This window comes from Eleutherodactylus coqui, chromosome 13 (genome assembly GCF_035609145.1).
Source record: "Eleutherodactylus coqui strain aEleCoq1 chromosome 13, aEleCoq1.hap1, whole genome shotgun sequence".
NCBI lineage: Eukaryota > Metazoa > Chordata > Amphibia > Anura > Eleutherodactylidae > Eleutherodactylus > Eleutherodactylus coqui.
In genome coordinates, this window is record NC_089849.1 from 98416730 (window position 1) to 98439230 (window position 22501).

Genomic DNA, 22501 nt, shown 5'->3' on the forward strand with positions numbered 1-22501 from the left:
GGTGCAACTTATTGGAGCTGTTGCAGGCGGGTGTTGGCTGTAATAAACAGCCAATACCCGAATTGTATGGAGCAGGATTGACCCTTGATCCCCCTTCATACATACCCTGAACCCGGAGGACGTAACTGTACGCCCTGCAGCGTTAAACTCCTGTAACTCAAAAAGGACACTTCCAATTTTTATTTTGCTTTGTGCCATTAGAAAGAGAGGGGGTTAATCTATCTGTTCCTGTAGTTTCCTGTTGGGGGTCTTTCCATTTAAGGGGACAAAACTTCATCACACTATTTTAGCTGAAGTTCACATGAGAGGTTTAAATCCTTGCATTGGTCCATGGCGGCAGTGCCACTACCAATCTGTAAGGTTGGTATCCCCATTGCCAAGGGGCCAACGCCCCATAGCCAGGCAAGTGCAGCCACGGGATGGGTTTCTTTGCTACAGGTTCCCAGGCCTGAATGTGGGTATCTACCGCGATCCAAAGCCTAAAATGGAGCCTTTGCTGAGGATTCCAAGCCCTGGTTGGATTTCTTTATGGTTCCCAAGCCATAATACTTCAATTTATGGTACAAAGGCGAGAAATTTGCTGCTGATAATTGCTATTATTGCTTCTGAGAGATGGGGTTTTCGACCTGCCATTGTCGATGAGGGAACAGGAATACTGACTTGATAGATTGCCTGTCAGATCGTGGTATGATGTAATGCTATGGCATTACCTCATACTGCAGGAGTGATCAAAATTAAAGGGGTTGTCCCGCGAAAGCAAGTGTGGTTATACAGTTCTGTATGGCCATATTAATGCACTTTGTAATGTACATCGTGCATTAATTATGAGCCATACAGAAGTTATTCACTTACCTGTTCCGTTGCTAGCGTCCTCGTCTCCATGGTTCCGTCTAATTTCAGCGTCTAATCGCCCGATTAGACGCGCTTGCGCAGTCCGGTCTTCTCCCTGGTTAATCAGGAGGCTGGAATCGGCAATGGACCGCACAGAGCCCACGGTGCACCATGGGAGAAGACCCGCGGTGCATCGTGGGTGAAGATCCCGGCGGCCATCTTGCTAAGGTAAGGAAGAAGTCGCCGCAGCACGGGGATTCGGGTAAGTACTAAACGTTTTTTTTTTTTAACCCATGCATTGGGTTTGTCTCACGCCGAACGGGGGGCCTATTGAAAAAAAAAAAACCCGTTTCGGCGCGGGACAACCCCTTTAAGTTTAAAAATAAAAAGTTTTACTAATTATTCAAAAATATAAAGTCATACAAAAAAAACCCTTTTGTCATATTTATAATAGAATAGTCTGTATAAAAACACATATTTGGTATCGCTGTGTCCGTAAAAGTCCGATCTAACAAAGTAACGCATTATTTACCCCGCACGGCGAATGTCAGAAAAAAAAGAAATCCGCCAGAATTGCGCTTTTTTAAGTCACCCTGTCTCCAACAAAAAATGTAATCAAAAGTGATCAAAACGCTGTATATATTTAAAAATAACACAAGCTACCAACACAAACTACAAGACGTCCCGCACAAAATGAGCCTTCGTACAACTATGTCGATGCAAAAATAAAAAAGTTATTGTGCACAGAAGCTGGAGACAGAAAATAATTTTACCAAATTAAATATTTTTGAAAAAAAAAAACTTGTAAAAAAAAATATACAAGTTTGGTATCGTAGTAATTGTACTGACCCGTAGAATAAAGTTATCAGGTCATTTTTGTTGCATTTTGTGCAACGTAGAAACAAGATGCACCGAAATATGGCGGAATGTCGTTTTTATTTTCATTTCTCTCCATTTAGAATTTTTTAAAAGTTTTTCAGTACATTAAATAGTGCCATTAAAAAATACAACTCTTCTCACAAAAAACAACCCTCATACAGCTAGATCGCAGTTACAATTTTTTAAAAGGGGGGAGAAAACAACGAAAATAGAAAAAAAAGCTCAGTCACTAAGGGGTTAATTTGGCTCCCAAATGTTCCTGTTGAGCAGCCAATGTCTCCTAGGTATTTTTCAGTTTGGAGTCCTGAGTGATTGCATGCCAGTCACTAATGACATGATGTAGAGGGGAGCAGATTATAGCATAGTGATAACTGCTGGCCTCTCATTGTCAACATGCAGTTATTGCTACGATATAAGCAGAAGCCGGAGCTCTGGGGCACGAAACTCTCAACCTACCTTTCACAGCAGCGCACAAAATGGAAATAACACGTTTAGAATCGAAGCTGCTCCATGATTGGTTAACAGTCTGTGAGATCATCAAACAGTTCCCTTTGTCCTATAAGGATTCTGGGAGTTGTAGTCCTGTGCTTTCATCAGTATGAACTACAATCCCTCAGGCAGAAGTGACGCAGCCGCTACGGCATCTAGACAAAATAAACCACATTTCCCAGAAGGCCTACCGATAACGGGTGGGACGTGGTGACGTCACCTTGCAACCTCAGCCAATCAGTAGCCCGAGAGCGTGTTGTTCCCTCCAAGCTGCACGCTGTGTGTCTGTGGGCAGGTAATGTGAGGGGCATACACCCCACTGTGCATTGTTACCGGCAGGCCCGTTACCAAGCAGTGCACGGAGGCGGGGGCATTAGTCTGGGTGCAGACTGGAGGCGGAGGTGTGAATGAGCTCCTGGTTAGCCACCAGCACATTGTAGCTGCCCCCCTCCCGTGTCACTGTGTGTCAGTCTTGTGTTATAGTGTGGTTCTCCTGCAGTGTCAGTCCTACAGCCCCTCATGGTGCACACCACATGTTAGCTCTCTCACACGCGTGGGTTTTGCATGTGTAATATGCAGTAAATAACTTTCATTCCTTTCAGCGCTGCGGCACACACTGCATCTGAAATGTGCATGCAAAAAAGATCACGACGTGCAACATCTTGGTGCGTGTTACGTGTTAAGATGGTGTGTGGGGACTTGTCATCGCGCAGCAGCAGTACACCATGTGCCGTCTACTGCAGCGTGCGCCCTGCGCCGGAGATACGCTCATGGTAAAACGCTCGTGTGAGAGACCTTAGTCTTAGTGTTGCTACGGAATATATAAATGAACGCTTGTCCTGCTGCCTTAGGACTGTCCCTACAGGGAGTATATCGCATGGACTGTCCTTACAGGGAGTATATCGCACGTTTGTCCTGCTGCCTTAGGACTGTCCATATAGGGAGTATATCGCACGTTTGTCCCGCTGCCTTAGGACCGTCCCTACAGGGAGTATATCGCATGGACTGTCCTTACAGGGAGTATATCGCATGTTTGTCCCGCTGCCGTAGGACTGTCCATATAGGGAGTATATCGCATGTTTGTCCCGCTGCCTTAGGACTGTCCCTACAGGGAGTATATCGCATGGACTGTCCTTACAGGGAGTATATCGCACGTTTGTCCCGCTGCCGTAGGACTGTCCATATAGGGAGTATATCACACGTTTGTCCCGCTGCCTTAGGACCGTCCCTACAGGGAGTATATCGCATGGACTGTCCTTACAGGGAGTATATCGCACGTTTGTCCTGCTGCCTTAGAACTGTCCATATAGGGAGTATATCGCACGTTTGTCCTGCTGCCTTAGGAATGTCCATATAGGGAGTATATCGCACGTTTGTCCCGCTGCCTTAGGACCGTCCCTACAGGGAGTATATCGCACGTTTGTCCCGCTGCCGTAGGACTGTCCATATAGGGAGTATATCGCACGTTTGTCCTGCTGCCTTAGGACTGTCCATATAGGGAGTATATCGCACGTTTGTCCCGCTGCCTTAGGACTGTCCCTACAGGGAATAGATCGCATGGACTGTCTCTATAGGGAGTATATCTCACGTTTGTCCCGCTGCCTTAGGACTTTTCCTACAGGGAGTATATCGCACGTTTGTCCCGCTGCCTTAGGACTGTCCCTATAGGGAGTATATCGCACGTTTGTCCCGCTGCCTTAGGACTGTCCCTATAGGGAGTATATCGCACGTTTGTCCCGCTGCCTTAGGACTGTCCATATAGGGAGTATATCGCACGTTTGTCCCGCTGCCTTAGGACTGTCCATATAGGGAGTATATCGCACGTTTGTCCTGCTCCCTTAGGACTGTCCCTACAGGGAGTATATCACATGGACTGTCTCTATAGGGAGTATATCTCACGTTTGTCCCGCTGCCTTAGGACTTTTCCTACAGGGAGTATATCGCACGTTTGTCCCGCTGCCTTAGGACTTTTCCTACAGGGAGTATATCGCACGTTTGTCCCGCTGCCTTAGGACTGTCCCTATAGAGAGTATATCGCACGTTTGTCCCGCTGCCTTAGGACCGTCCCTACAGGGAGTATATCGCATGGACTATCCTTACAGGGAGTATATCGCACGTTTGTCCCGCTGCCTTAGGACTGTCCCTATAGGGAGTATATCGCACGTTTGTCCCGCTGCCGTAGGACTGTCCATATAGGGAGTATATCGCACGTTTGTCCCGCTGCCTTAGGACTGTCCATATAGGGAGTATATCGCACGTTTGTCCTGCTGCCTTAGGACTGTCCCTACAGGGAGTATATCGCATGGACTGTCTCTATAGGGAGTATATCTCACGTTTGTCCCGCTGCCTTAGGACTTTTCCTACAGGGAGTATATCGCACGTTTGTCCCGCTGCCTTAGGACTGTCCCTATAGGGAGTATATCGCACGTTTGTCCCGCTGCCTTAGGACCGTCCCTACAGGGAGTATATCGCATGGACTGTCCTTACAGGGAGTATATCGCACGTTTGTCCTGCTGCCTTAGGACTGTCCATATAGGGAGTATATCGCACGTTTGTCCCGCTGCCTTAGGACCGTCCCTACAGGGAGTATATCGCATGGACTGTCCTTACAGGGAGTATATCGCACGTTTGTCCTGCTGCCTTAGGACTGTCCATATAGGGAGTATATCGCACGTTTGTCCCGCTGCCTTAGGACTGTCCATATAGGGAGTATATCGCACGTTTGTCCCGCTGCCTTAGGACTGTCCCTACAGGGAGTATATCGCATGTTTGTCCCGCTGCCTTAGGACTTTCCCTACAGGGAGTATATCGCATGGACTGTCCTTACAGGGAGTATATCGCACGTTTGTCCCGCTGCCGTAGGACTGTCCATATAGGGAGTATATCGCACGTTTGTCCTGCTGCCTTAGGACTGTCCATATAGGGAGTATATCGCACGTTTGTCCCGCTGCCTTAGGACTGTCCCTACAGGGAATAGATCGCATGGACTGTCTCTATAGGGAGTATATCTCACGTTTGTCCCGCTGCCTTAGGACTTTTCCTACAGGGAGTATATCGCACGTTTGTCCCGCTGCCTTAGGACTGTCCCTATAGGGAGTATATCGCACGTTTGTCCCGCTGCCTTAGGACTGTCCCTATAGGGAGTATATCGCACGTTTGTCCCGCTGCCTTAGGACTGTCCATATAGGGAGTATATCGCACGTTTGTCCTGCTCCCTTAGGACTGTCCCTACAGGGAGTATATCACATGGACTGTCTCTATAGGGAGTATATCTCACGTTTGTCCCGCTGCCTTAGGACTTTTCCTACAGGGAGTATATCGCACGTTTGTCCCGCTGCCTTAGGACTGTCCCTATAGAGAGTATATCGCACGTTTGTCCCGCTGCCTTAGGACCGGCCCTACAGGGAGTATATCGCATGGACTATCCTTACAGGGAGTATATCGCACGTTTGTCCCGCTGCCTTAGGACTGTCCCTATAGGGAGTATATCGCACGTTTGTCCCGCTGCCGTAGGACTGTCCATATAGGGAGTATATCGCACGTTTGTCCCGCTGCCTTAGGACTGTCCCTATAGGGAGTATATCTCACGTTTGTCCCGCTGCCTTAGGACTTTTCCTACAGGGAGTATATCGCACGTTTGTCCCGCTGCCTTAGGACTGTCCCTATAGGGAGTATATCGCACGTTTGTCCCGCTGCCTTAGGACCGTCCCTACAGGGAGTATATCGCATGGACTGTCCTTACAGGGAGTATATCGCACGTTTGTCCTGCTGCCTTAGGACTGTCCATATAGGGAGTATATCGCACGTTTGTCCCGCTGCCTTAGGACCGTCCCTACAGGGAGTATATCGCATGGACTGTCCTTACAGGGAGTATATCGCACGTTTGTCCTGCTGCCTTAGGACTGTCCATATAGGGAGTATATCGCACGTTTGTCCCGCTGCCTTAGGACTGTCCATATAGGGAGTATATCGCACGTTTGTCCCGCTGCCTTAGGACTGTCCCTACAGGGAGTATATCGCATGTTTGTCCCGCTGCCTTAGGACTTTCCCTACAGGGAGTATATCGCATGGACTGTCCTTACAGGGAGTATATCGCACGTTTGTCCCGCTGCCGTAGGACTGTCCATATAGGGAGTATATCGCACGTTTGTCCTGCTGCCTTAGGACTGTCCATATAGGGAGTATATCGCACGTTTGTCCCGCTGCCTTAGGACTGTCCCTACAGGGAATAGATCGCATGGACTGTCTCTATAGGGAGTATATCTCACGTTTGTCCCGCTGCCTTAGGACTTTTCCTACAGGGAGTATATCGCACGTTTGTCCCGCTGCCTTAGGACTGTCCCTATAGGGAGTATATCGCACGTTTGTCCCGCTGCCTTAGGACTGTCCCTATAGGGAGTATATCGCACGTTTGTCCCGCTGCCTTAGGACTGTCCATATAGGGAGTATATCGCACGTTTGTCCCGCTGCCTTAGGACTGTCCATATAGGGAGTATATCGCACGTTTGTCCTGCTCCCTTAGGACTGTCCCTACAGGGAGTATATCACATGGACTGTCTCTATAGGGAGTATATCTCACGTTTGTCCCGCTGCCTTAGGACTTTTCCTACAGGGAGTATATCGCACGTTTGTCCCGCTGCCTTAGGACTGTCCCTATAGAGAGTATATCGCACGTTTGTCCCGCTGCCTTAGGACCGTCCCTACAGGGAGTATATCGCATGGACTATCCTTACAGGGAGTATATCGCACGTTTGTCCCGCTGCCTTAGGACTGTCCCTATAGGGAGTATATCGCACGTTTGTCCCGCTGCCGTAGGACTGTCCATATAGGGAGTATATCGCACGTTTGTCCCGCTGCCTTAGGACTGTCCCTATAGGGAGTATATCTCACGTTTGTCCCGCTGCCTTAGGACTTTTCCTACAGGGAGTATATCGCACGTTTGTCCCGCTGCCTTAGGACTGTCCCTATAGGGAGTATATCGCACGTTTGTCCCGCTGCCTTAGGACCGTCCCTACAGGGAGTATATCGCATGGACTGTCCTTACAGGGAGTATATCGCACGTTTGTCCTGCTGCCTTAGGACTGTCCATATAGGGAGTATATCGCACGTTTGTCCCGCTGCCTTAGGACCGTCCCTACAGGGAGTATATCGCATGGACTGTCCTTACAGGGAGTATATCGCACGTTTGTCCTGCTGCCTTAGGACTGTCCATATAGGGAGTATATCGCACGTTTGTCCCGCTGCCTTAGGACTGTCCATATAGGGAGTATATCGCACGTTTGTCCCGCTGCCTTAGGACTGTCCCTACAGGGAGTATATCGCATGTTTGTCCCGCTGCCTTAGGACTTTCCCTACAGGGAGTATATCGCATGGACTGTCCATATAGGGAGTATATCGCACGTTTGTCCCGCTGCCTTAGGACCTTTTTTAATCCGCTTTTTGGGTTTCTATTGTATTTGCCTCTAGTTCTAATCTCATTAGGATGCATTCACACCTGCTTAGGGTCCATTTTTTTTTAAGAAGAGAAACTGATAAAAAACGGGCAAAAAACTGTTGTTTTTTTTCCTTTTCATTTTCCTTTAGGGCTTAGTCACACAAACACATTTACGCTGCATATTACGCCTTCAGGATCTGTGTGCGCACTATATGGTGAATAGTATCAATGATTTCAATGGGTTTGTTTACATGCGCAAATGTTGCATGCACATTTAGTTTGGGCAAAATGATACACAGCATGTTCTATTTTTGTGCGTATCATGTTCATAGCACGGATTAAACTTAATTGCCCATTGAAATCTATGAGAGAATACTTGCACATTTTTTTGTGTGCACAAATAAGCATGGCGTGTCACCCATCACACCCCCACAATATGATCAGCGGGTCTTGATGGGTTGCTATGGCACCCAAAGGCTTAAAGACTGCCTCAGAGTTTGCCACCTAGAGTGGCCAATAAGGCTCAACCTCTGGCTGATCTTCATAGGCTATATAATAATACAATATAGTACTGAAGTATAAGGGATTGAAAGCCCCCTAGTGGGACAAAAGTACAAAGTTAAGAAAAACTGTAAAGAAAAAAAAAAAGTCAAAACGCAGAAGAATACCCCACACATATGTTGTTGCCGTGATAAACTATATGAAAACTACAATTTGTGCTGCAAAAAACCCACACAGCACTTTGTTAGGGGGTCTTTTCCCCTTCCACCTCCCCGCCCCCCCCAAAAAGAAAAAATATATATAGTGTATGTATGGATTATAAGGACAATAAGAGCAATGCACTAATTGAAGGATGGCATATGTATTATAATGGTGCTAGAACTAATGCAACAAGATAGGCAGATGTTGTATGTGTTAAAGAGTTGCTAAGAGTAATGCGGCACTTTAAATATACACTACTTCTGTTAAAGTGATGCTGGGGATAATGCGCCAGCATAGGAAATGTGTCATATGTATTACATGGACACTAAGTAATGCGCCAGCATAAGAAATGTGTCATATGTATTACATGGACACTAAGAGTAATGCACTAGTATAAGAAATGTGTCATATGTATTACATGGACACTAAGAGTAATGCGCCAGCATAAGTAATGTGTCATATGTATTACATGGACACTAAGAGTAATGCGCCAGCATAAGAAATGTGTCATATGTATTACATGGACACTAAGAGTAATGCGTCAGCATAAGAAATGTGTCATATGTATTACATGGACACTAAGAGTAATGCGCCAGCATAAGAAATGTCATATGTATTACATGGACACTAAGAGTAATGCGCCAGCATAAGAAATGTCATATGTATTACATGGACACTAAGTAATGCACCAGTACAAGAAATGTCATATGTATTACATGGACACTAAGAGTAATGCACCAGTATAAGAAATGTCATATGTATTACATGGACACTAAGAGTAATGCACTAGTATAAGAAATGTGTCATATGTATTACATGGACACTAAGAGTAATGCGCCAGCATAAGAAATGTCATATGTATTACATGGACACTAAGAGTAATGCACCAGTATAAGAAATGTCATATGTATTACATGGACACTAAGAGTAATGCGCCAGCATAAGAAATGTCATATGTATTACATGGACACTAAGAGTAATGCGCCAGCATAAGAAATGTGTCATATGTATTACATGGACACTAAGAGTAATGCACTAGTATAAGAAATGTGTCATATGTATTACATGGACACTAAGAGTAATGCGTCAGCATAAGAAATGTCATATGTATTACATGGACACTAAGAGTAATGCACCAGCATAGGAAATGTGTCATATGTATTACATGGACGCTAAGAGTAATGCACCAGTATAAGAAATGTGTGATATGTATTACATGGACACTAAGAGTAATGCGTCAGCATAAGAAATGTCATATGTATTACATGGACACTAAGTAATGCACCAGTATAAGAAATGTCATATGTATTACATGGACACTAAGAGTAATGCACCAGCATAAGAAATGTCATATGTATTACATGGACACTAAGCGTAATGCACCAGTATAAGAAATGTGTCATATATATTACATGGACACTAAGTAATGCACCAGTATAAGAAATGTCATATGTATTACATGGACACTAATGCACCAGTATAAGGCCTCCTGCACATGGGTGCTGCGGAGTTCGACCCGCTGCCCGGCCAGTGACCCCTGCATACCATTCCAGTGGCTTCTTTCTGCGCTGCGGATGTGCAGTAGCTGCCGGTGCTAGGCGGTGACGCGAATCCCGCGATACTTGCGCATTGCTGCGGGATGGACAGCTTCCATTGACTTCAATGGAAGCCGTCTGTGCATGACCCGCAGCATGGTGCGATTTCTTCTTCGCAAGCAGAAAATCACAATCGATTTCTGCTCGTGGAGATAAAATCGCGATTTGCCATAGCATGCTGTGAGGCGGTATTTGCTGCAGAGTCCGGAGGCGCATGCGCACCGCAGACTCCGCAATGCACATCTGCCCGTGTGCAGGAGGCCTAAGAAGGACATTACATGATGAATTCGAAGATGGACATTTTAATGAAATGTAGATTCACAGAAATTGAGAAGTTTTATATATTTCTAAGCCATCAGAATGAGCTGGCTTCACAGCGCTCTATTTCATGTAACTCTGTTATATGTGACTAATATGACGCCAACATCTTTATAGCACTAAATTAGCCACATGGGTAAATCAGGGGCCTCGGAAGGCTTTAGACGGGGTTTCATCTCATACTTGCTAAAAATCAGAGTACTAATGCAAATTTGTTGTTAGCAGTGGGTCCTGGAGGGCTGAAGGCCGGTCTAAGACCTTCCGAAGCGCCTGATTTACCATTGTGCCAGATTGGTTGCAGATTGGTCCACTAGTTTGGATGTTTGTAAAGAACAGACAACAAAAATGAGTGTTTATGTATACAAAGAAAGATATTTGGTGACCTCTCACCCAGCCGAGGTGTGACCCATGCTCCAGTCATGGTGATGCTAGCAGGACTTCCACCGTACTTTGGGTCATTGTTGGGAATTATGCGCTGCGTTTGCTGTGAATATAATGTCCCCCTTTTCTTTACAGGACTCGTTACATAATTATCCCTCAATCCTGTGGATTCAAAGCTGGAAGTTTCCAATACATTTATTAGAGGTAAGCTTCAGAAATACCACAGAATCCAAAAGCGGGGGGAGTGACCTGTACCCCATTAACTGGAACTACAAGTCCTAGCAGGCTGAAGGTGGGGGCATGACCTGAAAACGTTTGGAAAGTTATACATTGGAATTTAATACGACGGATGGGTGTTGTAGTGATTTTGGCAATGTGCAGCTTTCAGGTGGGAGATCCTATTCAGAAACGCATGTTATTCTGTAAACTATAGAAGCTGTTAAAGAGCAACTTCCCAGTAAATGGTGCAGGTGGAGCCATTCACTCTCCTTTAGGTCGCACGTATATTACAGCTACAGGAGACCAATCCATGAAGATATTTCCACTAATGAGTGAATGCTGTGTAGCAGATTGCTGCAAGTCCTAAAACCGGGATATTGTCACAAGAGAAGGGCATACGCCACATAGTAATCTCAATATGGAGAAGGCTGTAAAACATAATGGAGATGATGAGTCACCTATGGCTTCCATAGACATTCAGTGAGATTTGTGGAGGAAGATCCCTTCTATTGCCAACCAGTAAAAGATGGATGTATTCTATGGCGAGAAGTCTTGTTACTTCACTAGAAGAAAAATAAAAAGCGCCTCGTGTGGAATTGTTGATGACCTGTAAATGCAAGTACAAGGTGCTGTTCGCCTGGGGCTCCTAGGAATCCAGGCAGCAGCCCATTCTATCCTCCATGCAGGTGGAAGCCTTAGTAGCCTTAATATTAGAATAGAAGGCTGTAACATCCATGGTAGCATGGGGGGTTAGGCCTCCCTCACACAGGTGTTGGCAGAAACACAGTGTTTTTCAACTGTGCGTTGACTGCAGTATCAACCCAGTTTCAGCAGCCTCCCCAAAGCTCTGTATAATCACCCAGGTCGTCCAATTGTTTCCAGTACCAACTCAGTCACAAGTATATTGCAATGGCCATGGAATAAGGAGAAGGCAGCGGATTCTAGAGGTGGCTATGTTGATGGTGCCATCAGCAAAGGAAAGAATTTTTAGACCTTGGAGTGAATTATGTTTATGATGGACTCCTTGCTAGAGACGGGTTGCACCTTACAAAGACAGATAAGTATATATTTAACCCCATGTAGATGGGACAGCTGTTGGGCAAACGATGCCCGAGACTCCTACCCTCATTTACTTACATGCTTTTGCACAATTTTTAAATTGCATTCATCTTTTTATGAGAAACTATGCTGACAACCCGATGTTTCACAATGACGGCGCACGCCCCGCTGTAGTAATAGCCGTTTTTATAATTGAAAGTGCAAGATGGAACGCACACTGCATTTCACCAAGAAAGAGAGTGACGTATTCAGTCACCTGAGTAGGAAGTACTTCCCACTCAATGACATCGCAACGGCCCCTGCATCGGCGTCCACCACGAGTGATAGGAATGTAAGTGGATTTTAATTTGTGTGTGTGTGTATGTGTATCTATATATATATATGTATGTGTGTGTGTATATATATATATATATATATATATATATATATATATATATATATATATATATATATATATATATAATGTTTTATGTATTTGATATACTATTTGCTTGAAAAAGGCAACATGAAGTTGCCGAAATCAACCATACGGACCAATGGGTCTACGACTGATCCTTCTGTGTTCCGTAGCGCAGGGATTTTTTTCTATTTGGGACAGTCGTGGGGATGCGGGTGGCCCAGCTTATACTAATATGTTCATGGGAGTATTTGAAAATATTTTTACCTGGAATGGAAACTCCCATAATGGTCATTTTGATATTCTACAAGAGACACTTAGATGACCTGTTAGGAATTTGGAAGAATGTTCATAATTGGGGAATCAGATTTAAAGGGGTTGTCTCGCGAAAGCAAGTGGGGTTAAAGGGGTTCTGACATGAAAAAGAAAAAATTGTACTCACCTTGCCTGGCCTGGCCCGATCGCCAGGCATGTCCCCTCCAGCCGGCATCTTCTTCTGTGCCTTTAAAGCAGAGCAGGAGCGGTCAAAAAGACCGCTTCCTGCTCTGGTCCGTCCGTCAGGCACTTCCGAGGTCAACGGACGGACCGCCACAGCAAGCACGTCACAAGCAGTGCTTGCTGTGGGCGGCCCGTCCATCCGGCTGAACTCCGGAGTGCTGCGCATGCGCAGTGGAGACGCAGCCCGTCCTGACTCCTGTCAGAGGGCACCTCTCCACTGCGCATGCGCGCGATCCCGGAGCGGCGCGGCTGCTGGAGGAAGAAGACTGCCTGCCGGGAGGCATACTAGCACTTTCTGCTTAGGTTAAGCAGCGCTGCTGATTAGAGCCACCTGATTGGCTCTTCGGCACCACGTGACTGCACAGCGTGCACCAATCAGGTGGCTCTAGTCAGGCTGCTTAACCTAAGCAGAAAGTGCTAATATGCTGCCGGGAGATGACCCCCCGATGTCAACAACAACAGGAGACAAGGTAAGTATAAGATTTTTATGCTTTAGCAGCCATTAACCCATGGGTTCCCTGGGTCCATTAGGCAGACCAGGGAACAATGGCTGCTAAAGCATAAAAAAATTATTCATGTCAGAACCCCTTTAAGCACTTCTGTATGGCCATATTAATGCACTTTGTAATATACATTGTGCATTAAATATGAGCCATACAGAAGTTATTCACTTACCTTCCCTGCGCTGGCGTCCCCGTCTCCATGGCTCCGTCTAACTTCAGCGTCTAATCGCCCGATTAGACGCGCTTGCGCAGAAGAGTCTTCTGCCTTCGGCTCGGTCCGGCAGCAGCTGCGTTCTGGCTCCGCCCCCTTCTACGCGTCGTCGCGTAGCTCCGCCCCGTCACGTGTGCCCATTCCAGCCAATCAGGAGGCTGGAATCGGCACACGTGACGGGGCGGAGCTACGCGATGACGCGTAGAAGGGGGTGGAGCCAGAACGCAGCTGCTGCCGGACCGAGCCGAAGGCAGAAGACTCTTCTGCGCAAGCGCGTCTAATCGGGTGATTAGACGCTGAAGTTAGACGGAGCCATGGAGACGGGGACGCCAGCGCAGGGAAGGTAAGTGAATAACTTCTGTATGGCTCATATTTAATGCACGATGTATATTACAAAGTGCATTAATATGGCCATACAGAAGTGCTTAACCCCACTTGCTTTCACGAGACAACCCCTTTAATGTGGATTTTAGCCAGACTTGATGTTTTTTTCTTACAGAGAGTACTTAGTTTTGAGCAATTAATAGTATATATGGACCAATGCAGAGTTGAATATATTATTTAATCTAAGTTTTTACACGGCCAGGTTGGATTGTGCATGTGCCACCCCACAGTGGAATCTGACCCTGTGCCTGGCCGGTGATCCCCGCGTACCTGCCCGCAGTCTTCATATTCTGTACTGCGGATGTGCCAGCCGGTGCACATGCGCAGTGCAGATTATTGCTGCGCAGTCGCTAGGCGATGACGTGTTTTCTGCGACCTTTCCACAATGACTATTGTGGAAGGGCCGCGGGTCGGGCGGCTTACATTGACTGCAATGGAAGCCATCTCCACGAAAACCGTCTCAAAATAGAGAATGCTGCGATATTATTTTTATTTTCTTTTAATTATTATTCTCCCCGCGAGCAAAAAATCATAATGATTTCCGCACGTGGGCAGGAAAAAGCATGCTATGGCAGGTATCTACTGCGAAATCTCAAGGCAGATGCTTGCTCCGGATTCTGCAATGCAAATTGCAGGCAGCCTAATTTCTTTAGATTGGCATCATCATTCTCCTGATCAAATTATTTATACATGTTTGTTACAGTGCTTGAGTAGGTTCAAAGGTGGGCAACTAAATTTAATAACTGGAATGGGAGGACTAGAATACCCAGAGAGGCTATCAAAATTGGGATTATTCACCCTGGAAAAAAGATGGTTAAGGGGCGATCAAGTAACTATGTATAAATCCATGAGGGGACAATACAAGGATCTCTCTCATGATCTGTTTATACCCAGGACTGTGACAGTAACAAGAGGGTATTAGCCTCGTCTAGAGGAACTCAGGTTTAATCACCAACATAGAAGAGGGTTCTTTACTGTAAGAGCAGTGGCACTGTGGAACTCTCTGCCTGAGGACGTGGTTATGGCAAAATCTATAGTGGAATTTTTTCTAGAGCACTATGAAATTACAAGATATAGACATTAAATAACCAGCAGGGTTGTTGATCCGGGTCTTCGCATCAGGTAGGAACTTTCAAACGTTGATCCAGGGAGTATTCTGACTGCCATTATGGAATCGGGAAGAAATTTTTCCCCCGAATGGGCTATATTGGCTTCTGCCTCATTGTTTTTTTGTTTTTTTTTTGCCTTCCTCTGGATCAACAAGGGTGGAAGGGGGTGGAAACAGGCTGAACTAGATGGACATTGTCTTCTTTCAGCCTAACATACTATGTTACTGTTTATTTCGGATTCCTCAACTGTTGCAAACTGGTTATTGTATACATACACTATAGGTTACAACAATGTAGGGACATCAACTGGTCAAAGTAGGTCATTGCATTTAATAAAAGCTTTGGACTGGATTGACCTGATGAGGCTGCTGGTCCTTGATGGAGAAACACATTGCCAGATTCCCAATTGGATGTTTTAAGCTTGTGTTGTGAATATAATTTTTCTATTTAATTCCATTTCATTGCATCTTGGTCCCTGCACTCCGTTCCTCAGTTCTATTGTTACTTTGCTAGGGCACTCGTATAACTGCAAGGAACTCCATAGGCTTCTCTTTACAGTCTGCCATCTTTCAGTCCTGGCCTTTTACAGTGGATCTTATCTAGAAATACATACTCTGGGAGTATACAGAAATTATATCCTGTCAGACAATAGTATTTCCCTATATCAACATGTGATATTTACACTGAAATCTCTGTGAGATGACCATCCAGAATTGGGGGGAGGGCTTTTCAAAGAAAATGGCCAGTATACATATTTTTTGATGGAATGGAAAGTCTATCATAAGAAATTTGGTCTGCATAGAGTGGTGGTCCTCTGGAGAGGCTTCACTGCGAAAGACCATATTATTTATCAAGCCAATTTTAAAAAGAACTTAGGACCGCTAACAGTCCGCCCAGTGTTTGCATTGATCTATAGAACAACTGTGTCCCATGTACAACCTAATTTACCTTGCTGGTATTTGGGGCATGGATGTGCTGGTCACCCCATCTCCAACTACAGCAGAATGGAAGGTATCAGATGTAGATGTCTAACTCCCACCACTGTGGTTTTTGTGTTTCCTTGCAGGATGATGTCTTGTATCATTAAGGGGTGTACAATAAACTGGGAGAGCAGAATTCCTGGCTTGATTCTTCATTCATTTCCACGTAATATTGAACTAATCAAGTCTTGGTTGCTACAAACTGGACTGGACTTCCAAGACATAGATGAAGTTTCTCAAAAAATAATTGAAGACAAATCAAAATCTGAATATAGGATATGTTCCCGCCACTTCTCTCCAGACTGCTATATGACTGTCGATGGGTCACAGAGGATTCTTAAGAAGGACGCTATCCCAACTTTGTTTGTTCACCCCCCTTTAGTTTCCTCTCCATCGTTGGATACAATGATGGTCCAGATTAAAACTGAACAATGTGAGGTTGATTCCTCTCCGCCTTCTCCGGTGGCCAGTGGGACAAACGCCTCCAGTATGACCACAGCACTGAAGATGGAACATCGTTATTCGAAGTCTTCTTCCACAACTCCACTCCACCCAGAACAGGAACCATCGGCAAGTCACGTTCACTTTGTTATTTCCAATACCAGTAGAGATATTTTAACGGTTTGTTCAAGATACTTTTACACGGGCCACCTATCAGCACTTTTTAAGTAGTAGTTGTCCTATGTAAACGCGGGACCTGAGAGTATGCTGAGCGGAAAACAGCTCATTACTCACTAGTTGCTTTGTTTTAGCTCACTAGTGAACGGCTTCTCACTTAGCTAATCTTTTGAATGGAGATGGTCTTCTGGAAGCGTTCTCTGGCGCACTCCGCCTCCATTGACTGAACTGTCTCTCCTGTGTGAAAGCACAGGAGCGATGGTCATTGAAGAGGCCAACAGTTGTCCTGTGTAAGAGTACCCTTAACCATTTTGTGATATTTAGGAGGAATAGTAGTTATATTATTGTACATAGTGGGACAGTATTATAGCAGTTATATTCTTGTACATAGGGGGCAGTATTATAGTAGTTATATTCTTGTACATAGGGGCAGTATTATAGCAGTTATATTCTTGTACATAGGGAGCAGTATTATAGTAGTTATATTCTTGTACATAGGAGCAGTATTATAGTAGTTATATTCTTGTACATAGGAGCAGTATTATAGTAGTTATATTCTTGTACATAGGGGCAGTATTATAGTAGTTATATTCTTGTACATAGGGGGCAGTATTATAGTAGTTATATTCTTGTACATAGGAGCAGTATTATAGTAGTTATATTCTTGTACATAGGAGCAGTATTATAGTAGTTATATTCTTGTACATAGGGGGCAGTATTATAGTAGTTATATTCTTGTACATAGGGGGCAGTATTATAGCAGTTATATATTTTTGTACATAGGGGCAGTATTATAGTAGTTATATTCTTGTACATAGGGGCAGTATTATAGTAGTTATATTCTTGTACATAGGAGGCAGTATTATAGCAGTTATATTCTTGTACATAGGGGGGCAGTATTATAGTAGTTATATTCTTGTACATAGGAGATAGTATTACAGTAGTTATATTCTTGTACATAGGAGGCAGTATTATAGTAGTTATATTCTTGTACATATGGGCAGTATTATAGTAGTTATATTCTTGTACATAGGAGATAGTATTACAGTAGTTATATTCTTGTACATAGGGGGCAGTATTATAGTAGTTATATTCTTGTACATAGGGGGCAGTATTATAGTAGTTATATTCTTGTACATGGGGGGCAGTATTATAGTAGTTATATCCTTGTACATAGGGGACAGTATTATAGTAGTTATATTCTTGTACATAGGGGCAGTATTATAGTAGTTATATTCTTGTACATAGGGGCAGTATTATAGTAGTTATATTCTTGTACATAGGAGGTAGTATTATAGTAGTTATATTCTTGTACATAGGGGGCAGTATTATAGTAGATATATTCTTGTACATGGGGGCAGTATTATAGTAGTTATATTCTTGTACATAGGGGCAGTATTATAGTAGTTATATTCTTGTACATAGGGGGCAGTATTATAGTAGTTATATTCTTGTACATAGAGGGGAGTAGTATAGTAGTTATATTCTTGTACATAGGAGCAGTATTATAGTAGTTATATTCTTGTACATAGGAGGTAGTATTATAGTAGTTATATTCTTGTACATAGGAGGTAGTATTATAGTAGTTATATTCTTGTACATAAGAGGCAGTATTATAGTAGTTATATTCTTGTACATAGGGGGCAGTATTATAGTAGTTATATTCTTGTACATAGGGGGCAGTATTATAGTAGATATATTCTTGTACATGGGGGCAGTATTATAGTAGTTATATTCTTGTACATAGGGAGCAGTATTATAGTAAGTTATAGTCTTGTACGTAGGGGGCAGTGTTATAGTAGGTTATAGTCTTGTACGTAGGGGGCAGTGCTATAGTAGGTTATAGTCTTGTACGTAGGGGGCAGTGTTATAGTAGGTTATAGTCTTGTACGTAGGGGGCAGTGTTATAGTAGGTTATAGTCTTGTACGTAGGGGGCAGTGTTATAGTAGGTTATAGTCTTGTACGTAGGGGGCAGTGTTATAGTAGGTCATAGTCTTGTACGTAGGGGGCAGTGTTATAGTAGGTCATAGTCTTGTACGTAGGGGGCAGTGTTATAGTAGGTCATAGTCTTGTACGTAGGGGGCAGTGTTATAGTAGGTCATAGTCTTGTACGTAGGGGGCAGTGTTATAGTAGGTCATAGTCTTGTACGTAGGGGGCAGTGTTATAGTAGGTCATAGTCTTGTACGTAGGGGGCAGTGTTATAGTAGGTTATAGTCTTGTATGTAGCAATGTCTTTCTCCAGTGGTATGTGTGTGTAGCTTACTAGATGGCATCCAACGATAAATGTTTCCTCTAGTTGCAGGTGGAAGTTACATCAAGATGCATTGTTACGGATTGTCCAAACTTCATGGAGCTCCAACACCCTAATGTTATTGTGCATATGTTTCCGACCAATTTTGCTGCAGTAAAGTTGTGGCTTCAGCAAACAGGCCAGAACTTTGGAGACCTTGACCTTGCTGCCAGGCAGGTGCTGGACATGAGCCCCTCGGAGAGATTTGGAATGTGTTCTGATCACTTTGCTCCCAATAGTTACATGATTCGTGGTGCAGAGGTGAAGCTCAAACAAGATGCTGTACCAACTATATTTCCAGGCCTTCAAAGGAACGTCATAAAGGAAGAGGAAGTTGAGTTACCATTTCATTCGGATTCTGGCTTTGATGGATCTTACCCGTCTAAAGAACACCTCAGTATGTATGTTGATTATAACCCCAAATTGAGACATGTCGCCACCAGCACTGATCCTTACTGGGGTGTTCGCAGCATTGGAGTGCTTACCAGACCTACGCTTGTCCGAGAAGTTTCCACATCCACACGAATGGGTAAATTTTTTAATGGCTTAAAGTCCCTACAATGTTCTGCAGACAAAGCCATTCAATGCTCAGAGTTTGAACTTCTACGTAGAGAGAATTCTTGGAACGTCAGACCAGACTACCTTTATCGCTTTGGCCCAGCTGTCCCACCAAGAGACATGGGTATGGGGGGACCTGAAGCAATAGGTTCAAACCCGGACACTGAAGAACAGGCTTTACAGAACTGGACGGCATTACTGCAGGGTTTAACTCCAGACAATTCTCAGTTGCCCAGAAATGTTCCTGTAAAAGACAGTAGATTATTTTTTGCAATGGAAGAAGTCATGGTAAGCTTATAAATTTTTTTTTTTTTTTTTCTATAATTGACAGAGACTTAGGAGGGCTGGATTGTGAGGCTTTTCAGTAGTGTGAGTTGTGTTTGAACTAAAGTCATCACACTACATAAGCATGAATAGAATTCCTGAGACTAAGGCCTCCCTCACACAGGTTTTTTATTCTGTTTTTTTTTTTTTTTTTTTTTCAATGGCTGTGATTGATGCATCGAGCCCTGGCATTGATTGGCCCATTTGCGGCGCTTGACAACCAATCAGAGCAATCTCTTGCTGGAGGCGGGGTTTTCAATCCCCATTACCAGCAATAGATGCTCTGTCGGCACTGGCAACTGCATGGGAAGCCTGCAGGAACGGTGGAGAGCAGCGGGAGGGACCCAGACGGGTTAGATGAGTATTGCTTTTTTTTTTCAGCTACCTTGGCTGTCTTTTTAGATGTGGTGAAGTTGGGAATTGGACATTAGGAGCACAAGAGAGCAGACACAAAGACAAGAGCAGGAGAGGGGGTGAGACAGCGAGTGTGTCATCAGAAGAGAGGAAGAACGGAGAGTAGTGGAGTTTCTCCTTCATCCCGAGTAAGAAGATTGGAGCCAGTCAGAAAGAGAGGTCATCATAATAGTGAGTGTTACCTCCCCTTGCGCAGCTAACTAACAGAATATAATCTACCCTGCATGAGCCCTTCCTGCCTGTCGCTGACAGCCCGGACAAAGTAAAGGGAAAATCTTTATTGTATCCAAATAACCTTCACCATGAGAGAAGTAGGAAATCTGACACTGTCAGTGTGGATACAAATGTAACTGTTATTTGTATGGTGCCAACTTGTCCCGCAGTGCTTTGAGGTTTTTTTTTTTTTTGCTTATTACCCCCCACCAAGCTGGGTACTCATTTTACCGACCTCGGAAGTATGAGTCAACCTTGAGTCGGCTTGAACTCGCAACCTTCCCGTTGTGAGTGAGAGTTTAGGACTGTATTCTGCTGCCTTAACACTCTGCGCCACACAAGGCCAATTGGACTCGTCTCGTTATTTCATTACCATAAGTGAGGTTTTTCTCATATAAAGGCATTGGCAACACATACAGATATCAGCAGTCAGTACCTAAACTACGCAGAAACTCTTACCAACCCCCTGCTGCTCGAGTCGCCATATCTGTCAGAGTAGCTGCCACTGTGACAGTGTAAACTGACACTACCCACTTGAGCTGCCTCTGGCTCGCCTGCACAATGTAAAACTAGCCAGGCCACTCTTACACAAGCGCTTGTAAAAACACTGCGTTTAACGCAGCGTTTACTGTGTGTTCAGCTGCATTGGCATGCGTTTTTGATTGCATTTTTCAGCACAGTTATAAATGCCGCCGAGCAGGCTAATAATGCCAGAACAGAACAAAACGCAGTCAAACATGCGGTAACCACAGTCTACCGTGTTTTCAGCAGCGTACACACAATTAAAATGACCTATTCCATGCGGGCTCTGGTTTTGCTAATCATCTAAAGCACCAGTCAGTAAGCTGTTGCTGGGATAGCTATTTTAGCTATAACAGCTTCTATCTCAGGAGGGGCACCTCCTATGTCCCCTTGAGGCTCATAGTGAGATCCCAGGAAGTTAACTGTTACGGCACTCTGCCCCCCGAGCGCCGGGTGGAGTGCCCTGATCTTCCCGCACCCCACTGTCCCTGCCTACTTGCCTCGGCCCTGGCTAACCCCAGGCGGACAACTGGACGACGGTCCCTGCCCTGGCTAGGGACCTGGCGACTGACAAGAAGGAAGCTACCTAATGGGGGGAACAGAGTGCCGACAGGGGAGGCAGATGGAACAGACCAACAAAACTTACAAGGCTGGAGATGGAGCTCACAGGCAAACTGGAAGGATACTGGATAGCAACTAGTGCAGACTGAGCCAGACTAGACTAGAGGCCAACAGAACCAACAAGAACAGACAGAGCACTAGGGAACCAAAAGGAGCTGACCGGCAACTAGGGACTGGCTGAGGATAACCGCAGACAGACTGGCTAAGTGCACGCAGAACCAATAACTGGCAGTGAGCTCAATTCACTGCCAGTCTTTTAACCACAAGGGTCCGCCCAGGGGCGGAGAGTGGGAGGAGGCCACTCCACCCACTGCTGTATAAGAAGAACGGAGGAGTGCGGGCGGCACCCTACGGGCGGACACGCCCACGCCGCTGCCCACCGGCCGCCCCAAGCCGCTGGGATAACCCTGACACAGGGCTCCAGGCCGCCGGAGCCGACGCCGGAGCGACACGCGCCGACCGCGGGACCCCGTGCCGCGCTGCATGGTAACATTAACTCTCTTTGACTACTCTGTAGGCCCTCCGGGTTACTACAGTTTCCCCCTATTTAAAACATAGATGTCCTCGGCCTAAACTACAAACCGTAGAACAAGGAAGACTACCCACCTAAAATTATGACAGTTCATTTTGTTGACAAAAGAAATTTGAGTATTTGCAAGTATGTATTTTGGAAGGAGAAACGTTAGGTTAAGACTGAGTCTTAGATCCCAGCTAGCTATAGGGCCCTTACATAATCCTTCTCACCACATTCTGAAGGTTGCATATATCTTCATTGTGCGTTATGTTACTTTCAAATGTACTGTGATGTAGGTACCCTGGAAGCAAAGAATTAAAAAGCAGTAGTCAAATGTTATGATTCATAAGTCCTTTAAAGTCCACATCAATGAGAACGACCTGAAAAACAAAGCATGTCAACTTTAACTGTGGAGTTTAGTTTTCAAAGTATGTGT

General features: G+C 45.0%; 2 protein-coding genes across 4 annotated transcripts in view; one reads left to right on the plus strand and one right to left on the minus strand.

The window, feature by feature from the left end:
* The window catches only part of LOC136588379 (uncharacterized), a 44553-nt gene extending 42335 nt beyond the window's left edge, over positions 1 to 2218 (minus strand). The window contains exon 1 of one of the 2 annotated variants that reach the window (XM_066587542.1): positions 2167 to 2212. The gene's annotated coding sequence lies outside the window, so the exon portion shown is untranslated. Of the gene's footprint in view, positions 1 to 2166 lie in introns of both variants that reach the window. The other variant, XM_066587543.1, reaches the window with a different exon arrangement.
* A 227-nt stretch (positions 2219 to 2445) lies between these two features.
* Positions 2446 to 22501, plus strand: part of LOC136588241 (uncharacterized) — a 37236-nt gene continuing 17180 nt past the window's right edge. The window contains exons 1-4 of one of the 2 annotated variants that reach the window (XM_066587319.1): positions 2446 to 2494; positions 10765 to 10833; positions 16076 to 16559; positions 18906 to 19745. In XM_066587319.1, coding sequence (XP_066443416.1) covers positions 16077 to 16559; positions 18906 to 19745 — 1323 coding nt within the window. In that variant the 5' untranslated portion in view covers positions 2446 to 2494; positions 10765 to 10833; position 16076. The remainder of the gene's footprint in view (positions 2495 to 10764; positions 10834 to 16075; positions 16560 to 18905; positions 19746 to 22501) is intronic. The other variant, XM_066587321.1, reaches the window with a different exon arrangement.